We start from the raw sequence: 9,448 nt of genomic DNA, 5'->3' as shown, positions 1-9,448 counted from the left end.
AGAGTCCACAGCCAACTACGCACTTACGTAAGAGCTTGGGAGTCCTTTACTGAAATGAGGAAGGCCCCACTCCCCCACAGACTTTTCACTTACTTGGCTATCAGACAACACAGTACTCAAGAAACTTACGGCAATCACATTTCTTTTGATTTCCCATTGAGGGAGTCTATCTCCACCCCAAACTGCTCCATAGCCAATGCTGGGAGAGAGTTCAGGGCTTCTACTAATACCTAGGGAACTTAAGTTCTGAGAAAGCCCTAGATCAGCCTAGGAACTTTACCCTTTCTCTTACTCTCCCTAACCCAGCACCATCCTCACACCCATCACCCTACCTAGGAATTGTTTTCCCCCTCAGCAAGACACCCTGCCCCAACAGTCAGGGCCCCTCCATTCCCCTGACATCATTAAGAGCCTCACCAACTTTTCACCCTTACATCAGCCCCCACAACACCCCCTTCTACCACCCTTCCCCAATTAGAAGCAGCCTCACTAAAAGCCATCTCTAGAGCATCACTTGCCTGCTTGCTCCCCTGACCAGAAGCACTCTTAAGTTCAGCCCCCTTTGTCCTCCTTTCCTTGTTTTATTTCTGGCTCCCAGGAGAGCCCCTCCTTCTGGGTTATCAACTCCAGCCAGAGGAAAAGTATGTAAAGGGTCATGGCTTGAGCTGTCCCTTATGCCTTATGACTTCCAGTTGTCCAGTTCCTCTTCGTGGAAGGAAATCATGGAGAGGTGGGGAGAAGGGAAGAGTTCAGGCTGAGGTTGACACCATAGCTTCTCACCTTTTCTGGCCAAAGATCTGGGAAGTCTGCTAGACTTTCCAGGAACTAACTCCAGGCCATCAGGTTGGCCATTAATTCAATAGGTATATATTGTACATCTATTATGGGAACACCAAAGGGTAGACAGTACAGGGTATATGAAGATATATCCTACATGTACACAAATGACAGCAATACAAGGAAGTAGCTGATAAGTGTCATATGGGTACTGTTTACATTTTTTTTTTAAAGCAGCCTCAACTTATATTTTGCTTCCGTTTTCATTAGCAAGGAGAATGATTTGGAGGCTAGAAAGGATAGAGTAGAAATGGCTAATAGGGACATCAAACCCACGATAAATAGTGAGATAAGAGAGTAGCTATCTTCAAAGAATTCAAGACATCAGACTTGAATTAACTAGATCCCAGCTACAGAAAGAACAGTTTCTATTATCTATCTGAAAGATACAGCTTCTAAGCAGCTGTGCATGTGAGTTTGGGAGTAAGGGCTGGGGATTGTTGAAGGATCAGAGAAAGACAAATGTCTCAATTTTCAGAAAAGGACAGTCAAGTTTGCAAATCATAGACTAGAGATTAGAGATTCCTGGCAAAATTCTAGGAGTTTGTGGGCAGCTAGGTGGCTCAGTGGATAAAACACTGGCCCTGGATTCAGGAGAACCTGAGTTCAAATCCAGCCTCAGATACTTGACACTAGCTGTGTGATCTTGGGCAAGTCACTTAACCCTCAATGCCCCACCAAAAATAAATAAATTTTAAAAATAAATTCAAGGTATTTTTTTAAATTGGATTTTGGATAGATTACTGAAGGGATATGACTATCAAGAAAGTTTCATTGTTAAAGGTTGCATTGTTAAAAACAAACAAACAAACCACACAGTCATAACAAACTAACCTTTTCTGACAGGGATATTTGACTGGTAGATCAAAACAATGTTTTATTAAGAATTTATTAGCTTTGTAAGAGGCAGCTTGGTGGTGCAGCAAATAGAGCATCTGCCCTAGAGTCAGGAGGACCTGAGTTCAAATCCAGCCTCAGACACTTGACACTTAGTAGCTGTGTAACTTTGGGCAAGTCACTTAACCCCAATTGCCTCACCAAAAACAAAGAGTTTATTAGGTTTTTAGATAGCATTTGACAATCTCTTATGCTGTCCTTCAGACAAAATTGAGAGTTTTGGGAGCTAGACAAGAGAGAACAGTTAAGAGGATCAAAACCGGTTGGCTGACCTCACCCAAAGAGTAGTCATTAATAGTTCCATGTCACCTTGGAGGGAGTTTTCTAGTGAAATGTTGCAGGGATTGGTTCTTGGATCTGTACTATTTTAATCTTTTTATCAATGACTGGGATAAAGTCATAGATGACATGCTTAATCAAATTTGCAGATGACTCAAAGCTGGAAGGAACAGCTAACATATTTGATGATAGTAAGGATCTAACCTTTCAATTTATTTATTCATTCATTTAGTTAGTTGGTTAGTTATTTTTGCGAGGCAATAAGGGTCACACAGCTAGTGTCAAGTATCTCAGGCCAGATTTGAACTCAGGTCTTCCTGAATCCAGGGCCACTGCTTTATCCACTGCACCACCTAGCTGTCCCTGATAGTTAGGATCTAAAAAGATCTCAACAACCTAGAACATTGGGTCAAATGCAATAAGATGAAATTTAATAGGGAGAAATGTAAGGGTCTTATCTAAATTAAAAGTTTAATTTTACAAATAAAAAATAAGAGATGATAGTTCTTATGAAAAAGATCTGAAGATTAAGGGAAAAATAGTTGGTACAGAACAAAATAGGAAAGTTCCAGTGGATCTGATGAGACAAATAAGAACCAGAAATAATTGAAAATGTTATCTCAGGGTTTGATAAAAACCATGAACATAAATTACTGGGGGAAAGACTTCCTATTTGATAGGAACTGCTGAGAAAACTTAAAAGCTATTTGGCAGAAATTAAATTTATACTAGCAGCTTACACTGTATATTGATCTAACTCTCTACTTTTTAACCTATGCCAAATGCTGTCAGTGGCTGCAGCTTTGTAATGTAGTTTGAGGTCTAGAAGTACCTGACCTGAGTTCAGCTTCAGACACTTATTAACCTTGGGCAAATCACTTAACCTCTATTTGCCTTAATCCACCAGAGAAGAAAATGGCAGATCATTCTGGTATCTTTGCCAATAAATCCTCATAGAGAATGGCTAAACAAGCTGTGGTATATGATTGTCATGGAATATTATTGTGCTATAAGAAATGACAAGCAGGATGATTTCAGAAAAGCCTGGAGAGACTTATATGAACTGATGTCTAGTGAAGTGAACAGAATCAGAACATTGTGCACAGTGACCGAAATATTGTTCAATGAAGAACTGAGAATGACTCAGCTATTCTCAGCAATACAATGATCCAAGACAATCCCAAAGGATTAATGATGAAGCATACTATCCACCTCCAAAAAAGTAACTGATATTGATTAAATACAGGCTGAATCATGCTATTTTTCACTTTGTTTCATTAAAAAATTTTTTCTTATTCAAAATGACAAATATGGTAATGTTTTGAATAATTACAGGAGTATAACCTGTATCCGAATCAGGGAGGGGGAAGGGGAGGGGAATTGAAGGAGGAAGAGAGGGATAGAATTTGGAACTCAAAACTTTAAATAAAACTTTATTAACATAAAAATAATTATTAAAATAGTAAATAAAAAAGGAATCCCCATAAACAGTATGGTCCACCAGTCAGTCACAAGAATCAGACATGACTGAACAAAAATATATATATATACACACTATGTCTGCCTTTTATACATGTTTATGTATATGTAATATGTAACTATATTAGCTATAGTAAGGATAGGCACGGTATACACATAAAGTCGTACCAAAATGTTGATTTTTTAAAATACAAAGTGAACGATTAATACCACAGATGAACCTCTCAAGATATTTTTATTGCAAAATCATACATTTGTGAAAAAGCATCCGGTAAAACGCATAGGAAAAAGTTCCCTAGAGCCTATTAAGACCTCAATCTGGCCTTGGGATGAGGGAGGCATAAATGAATTATGGTGGTGGTGCGCATTTGTGCCAACTCAGCGAGGTGGTTTTGGAAGCATAGAGGACCTGAGTTCGAATCTTGACTCTGCTACTAACTTCCCCACATCTCTCAGGGATTCGGTTTCTTCATCTGAAAATGAAGGTGTTGGGCTAGATAGCGGCCCTTCTTTTCTTCCCCTCCCCCAGTCAATCCCTCCCTACCTCGCCCCATTCCCCAGTCCCACCCCGAAACGTGAGTAAACTCCCAAGGCCAAAAACTATTTATTTGGGGCTTGAACAGAGCAGATTCCTGGAAGCTCAGACACCCAACTCAGTGCCCCTGAAGGAATAGTTTCTCCCGGCTCCGAGGCTTAAATCAACCTTGTCTCAAAATCCACGTGTGAACACTGGGGACGGCGAAGGATGACTCATGCACAAGGCAGTATCACCGAGTTGGTCTTCCAAGCGCCTAGAGAGACCGGAAGTCCTCCCTTTGCAGGGAGGCGAAGGTGCTAGAGGGGCTGGACTCGGCTCCCGCTTGTGTTCCTCTCGACTGCGTTCGGCCGGACTCGGCTCCCGCTCGGCTGCGTTCGGCCGGGCTCGGCTCCCGCTCGGCTGCGTTCGGCCGGGCTCGGCTCCCGCTCGGCTGCGTTCGGCCGGGCTCGGCTCCCGCTCGGCTGCGTTCGGCCGGGCTCGGCTCCCGCTCGGCTGCGTTCGGCCGGGCTCGGCTCCCGCTCGGCTGCGTTCGGCCAGGCTCGGCTGAGGTAGCCCGTCTGGCGGGGGCGGGTCGGGTGGGCAGCCTCGCTCTCACGCTCGCTCTCCGGGCCTCTGGTTGGGCTTGGTGCGATGGCGTCTCGCGCGGGGCCCCGGGCGGCGGGCACCGACGGCAGCGACTATCGGCACCGGGAGCGCGTGGCCTCGCACTACCAGATGAGGTAGGAGAGGGGGGCCTGGTCGTCCGCCCCGGCCTCTGACCCCTGGCCGGGCCTCCTCGTTTCGGGGTCCGGGGCTGGGAGGTGGAGGTGCAGTTGGGTGGCGTGGGGGAGGGGAAGAGACCCTACCACATCCGGGGACCTGCCTCGAGCTCCTCCCCCGGGGGGGGGTGGAAGGGGGCTTCCCCTGGGCGCGGCCCCGCAGTCGCCCAGCCTTTGACACCCAGAACTGCCTTCCATTCATTCTGTGCCCATTTTAAAATTTCATCCTCGGCCACCCTCCCCCCACTCATTCAAACGCTTGACCTTTAACCTGTGCTCAGCTTTTGCTGAGCGTTTTTTAATAGAAAAAAAAAATTCAACTTAATTTTCTTCCCCACTCCCAATTAACAAGCATTTTTTTCCTCCCACCTCTCCTTTCACCCCCCAAAAGACCCGCTTCCTGTAGACGTAGTCGAGAGAAACAAGTATTAACCCTGTTTGGGAGTTTATCCATTTGGGGGTGGGAGGGGGCGGGGCAGGGAGGGATTGGTGTGAGAAGTTGACCCTGCATCACTCACTTGATCTCTGGCCTATGCTGGGGATCCCTGTGACCCAGACTGCCGCCCTCCATTCATCCAACCGAAACCCATTAAATTGCTGCCCTGTAGAAGAAAACATCCTCCCGCTATTTAAATCCTGTGATCCTATAATTAATCATCAACCCGAATTGATTAAACACTGACTATTCACCAGACCATTGGTTAGTCTCTGGGGATAAAAAGACATAAGGAAACAAACCTGCCCTCAAGGAGCTTACGTTCCATAAGGGAAGTGGGAATTGCCTAGTCTATTGGCATCACCTTATTTTTATTCCCAGTCTCATTAATCCGTATCTCTCTGACGTTCCCTGCAGTGGCCCGTCCAAACCTGCCCATTCTCATAGGTCACGTGGGGGTGAAACGTCATCTCTGTGCTGCCCAGAGTGCTTGAGCTTTTCATTACCGACCTCCCAATCTTGCTTATGCATCTCTTCCTCAGCTTCATTCCCACCCAATCACGAAGCTGAAACAGAAAGAAAAAAGGTGGAGAAAAAGTAAAGATAGGTGTTTTAGAAAAAGGACCTTCCCCAAACTGGTTGCCCAGTGTCCCCAAGACACTGAATGCATTTTTCTTCTTTTGCTCTGCCCCACAGCGTTACGTTCAAGACTGAGATTAAGAGGCTGATCTACATTCACATAGGTCTTTGGCTCCTGTTAGCGGCCCAGATGTGTGTGGGGCATCTGAAGCTCCTGTCCTATGATCAAGTCGCCATGCCCTACCAGTGGGAATACCCCTACCTGCTGAGCATTGTGCCCTCTGGTTTTGGCCTGCTCTCATTCCCCCGAAACAACATAAGCTACTTGGTGCTCTCCATGATCAGCACGGGCCTTTTCTCTATTGCCCCTCTCATCTATGGCACCATGGAGATGTTTCCTGCTGCCCAGCAGCTGTACCTCCACGGCAAGGCATACCGTGTCATCTTTGGCATCTCTGCTGTCTCCATCATGTACCTGGTGCTGGTAGTAGCCGTCCAGGTGCATGCCTGGCAGCTCTACTACAGTAAGAAACTACTGGACTCTTGGTTCACCAGTACACAGGAGAAGAAGCGTAAATGAAGCGGGACGCATGGACTATGGGCTGTAATTGGGGGTGGGCATGGGGCTGGGGGAGGGGGGAGGGGAGGCTGGGCCTCAAATTGAGAGAAGTGGGAGGGGAGAGGGACTAGTCCTGAAATACTCTCCAAGCCACTGGCCTAGTAAGGTTGGCAGCGGGTGCACAGTAGGCTGAGATTCCGGAAAACATTTCCTACCTCCCTCACCTGCGTGTTGGAAAGGCCGTGTTGATGTAGGGCTCTTGGAGTTGGATGGGGCTCCCTTTGGCCAGGATTGGATGATCTAATGCTGTGGCTTGAGCCCTTCAGGATTTCCCTTGAGAGATGGACTATCCTCTTCATCTCCTGTTTACCATCTCTTTTACTCCTTCCTTCCATCCCTTCCATTCCTTCCTGCAGCCATGAAGACAAGCAGAGACCAAGCAGAAGCTGGTAATGAATCCGGTTCCATACTTTCTAGGGAGGAAATACCTGTAGGTTGTGTGGTCTCTGATGCCAAGAATCATGACTCAAAAAGGAACTCAATAAAATTCACCTGTGTCCTGACCACCCATGTTTTGTATTTGATGAGATTTGGAGTAACGTGAAGTACACATTCCCAAAATTGTTCTTATCAATGGGTGAAACAAAGAATAGCAACGTGTACATAATAGAGATCTGCAGTTGTGTGTACAGTCCTCTTTTCTGTCCTACCATATATATGAAAATGCCTACTTCATTTGGAATTTAAGTTCTGAATAAAAGGGGGGGAAAAGAAATGGGTGAGATATTGAAAAATAAACCAGTGTGGTATTATAATAGGAAACCTGGTTCCTGGTCTCTAGCCCTGCTGCTCACTTCCTGTGTCACTGTGAGTACAGGAGCTTTTATCTCTTTTGACATTTAAAATATGGGAGGATTCCATTCTGAATTTTGGAGAAATAATAGCTCCCACTTATTTAAGTACTAAAAGGTTTGCAAAGTGCTTTTCATCCACTAGCTCATTTGAAGTTTGGACTGTTTTTAATGGAACATTTTGGTTAATCAGTCAACATTTGGGGGGGCACCTACTTTGTCCTCAGCACTGTGCTGTTCAGTGGGATGAAGTTTAACTGGCATCATCTTTTCTCATAATGAGTTTGCAGTCTAGTAAAGCAGATTAACAAGCAGAACAATTTGTTGACAACATTCATTGAGCTGAACAGATGTAATGGCAAGAAGAATTAGAGAAGGGTGAAGTCAGTGTTGGATGGAGTCATCAGGAAGTCTAAACCAAAGCAATTTATGTAGGCCTCTAAGGAGGGTGGCTATCCATATGAAAGGGAAGGGGAGGGAATTCAAGGGTTTTTTTAAATAAATAGAAAGGTATCTGGAATTATACACAGATTACCAATTTTTTGCGGGGGGGGGGGGGGGGTTAAATGACTTGCCCAGGGTCACACAGCTAATAAGTATCAAGTGTCTGAGGTCAGATTTGAACTCAGGTCCTTCTGAATCCAGGGCCAGTGCTTTATCCACTGTGCCACCTAGCTGCCCCAACAGATTAGTAAATTTGAAAAAATGAAAATGCAGTTAAAATACACAACACTAGCTATGATGTGACAAGCATAATTTTTTTTTTTTTTAGGCAATGGGGGTTAAGTGACTTGCCCACGGTCACACAGCTAGTAAGTGTCAAGTGTCTGAGGCCGGATTTGAACTCAGGTACTCCTGAATCCAGGGCCGGTGCTTTAACCACTGCGCCATCTAGCTGCCCCAAGCATAATTTTTTTTAAGTACTTCAGGTTTCTTTTACCTTAAATCCTTATGAACATCAATCATTGTACAATACCTTGGGGAAAAGAAGTCTGTTACTTGAACATTCCAGTGGCTTGGGGATGAACAGGCCGGTGCTCTATCCAAAGACATTACTTTTAAAAATGCCTTATTGAAAACAAACAAAAAAGGGGGCAGCTAGGTGATGCAGTGGATAAAGCACTGGCCCTGGATTCAGGAAGACCTGAGTTCAAATGTGGCCTCAGACACTTGACGCTAGCTGTGTGGCCCTGGGCAAGTCACTTAACCCTCATTGCCTTGCAAAAAACAAACAAAAATGCCTTACTGATGCATTTTTCATATCAGTTATTTCCTAATTACCTTCCTTGAATAGAAGCCTCCTTTATTACAGGTGTTACTCCCTATTAACCAAGTTGATAATGAAGCATCATTGAATATATTCAACAGCAAAATGGCAGAGAAACTCAGATTTCATCTGTCACCCTAAACAGGGAAGCTAGTTGACTAATGGATGAAGGCCCATCCCATGGAGATGACTAGAAGACAAGGCTGGGTCTCTGTTGAGTTTTCCTTAAGTTTCCCAGGACTTGGTTGTCCTTCTGTGGAACAAAGGTAAAGACACCCATTAAATGAACTGGATCGGTGTCACACGGACAGGTACTAGGCAGACACCTTCACATTTAGCATGTCGGGATCTCATTAAAGCAGCTGATCTTTATAGTTGATACTTTGAGACCTGCTATGTATGAAGAGAAGAGGCCGGGACCCTCCTAATTCTGGGCGAGAGAGGCAAACGTGGATCAAGAACCCAGGTTTGAACCCTAAATTAAGGTTAGAGTATGAAATGTAGCCCATTTGATTATGACATAGGCCAATAGAAGAGAGAGCCACCATCCTTGAAAACTCAAACAAGTTCACTGTTAAGTTCTGTGGAGAGAGCCTTTCTCTTGGGGAAGAAAGCATCCTTTACCCTTATTAGCGTTCTTTTAATTGTAAATAGTAATTGGTTGCAGGCAGCTGGTTGATACAATGAATAGAGAACTGGGGCTAGAGTCAGGAAGACCTGAGTTCAAATTTGATCTCAGTTACTTAATTGACTATGTGACCCATCGCAAGTCACTTAACCCTGTTTGCCTCAGTTTCCCCAACTGTAAATTTAGGATAATTTCAGCACCTACCTCCCAGGGTTATGATAATCTAATGAACTAGTATTTATAAAGTGCTTAGCACAGTGTCTGGCACATGGTAGGTGATATAAATGCTTATTCCCTTGCCTCCCTCCTCCCCCTTACTGACACCTGCCAACAATCCCTG

At 44.7% G+C, this 9,448-nt stretch overlaps 1 protein-coding gene across 1 annotated transcript; it reads left to right on the top strand.

The window, feature by feature from the left end:
* Window positions 1–4,525: 4,525 nt before the first annotated feature.
* On the top strand, window positions 4,526–6,926 carry JAGN1 (jagunal homolog 1). The gene is made up of 2 exons (XM_043978846.1): window positions 4,526–4,749; window positions 5,921–6,926. The coding sequence occupies exons 1-2, from the start codon at window positions 4,661–4,663 to the stop codon at window positions 6,381–6,383; spliced, it is 552 nt and encodes a 183-aa protein (XP_043834781.1). The 5' UTR covers window positions 4,526–4,660; the 3' UTR covers window positions 6,384–6,926.
* The last annotated feature ends 2,522 nt before the right edge of the window (window positions 6,927–9,448 follow it).

This window comes from Dromiciops gliroides, chromosome 1 (assembly GCF_019393635.1).
Source record: "Dromiciops gliroides isolate mDroGli1 chromosome 1, mDroGli1.pri, whole genome shotgun sequence".
Taxonomy (NCBI): Eukaryota; Metazoa; Chordata; class Mammalia; order Microbiotheria; family Microbiotheriidae; genus Dromiciops; species Dromiciops gliroides.
The sequence above is the reverse complement of the archived record's forward strand: the minus strand, read 5'-3'. Positions and strand labels throughout refer to the sequence as shown.

Coding starts and splice junctions, on each gene's coding strand:
- JAGN1 (XM_043978846.1), top strand. CDS start 4,661: ATGGCGTCTCGCGCGGGGCCCCGGGCGGCGGGCACCGACGGCAGCGAC. Junction 4,750..5,920: donor GCCTCGCACTACCAGATGAG/GTAGGAGAGGGG, acceptor TCTGCCCCACAG/CGTTACGTTCAAGACTGAGA.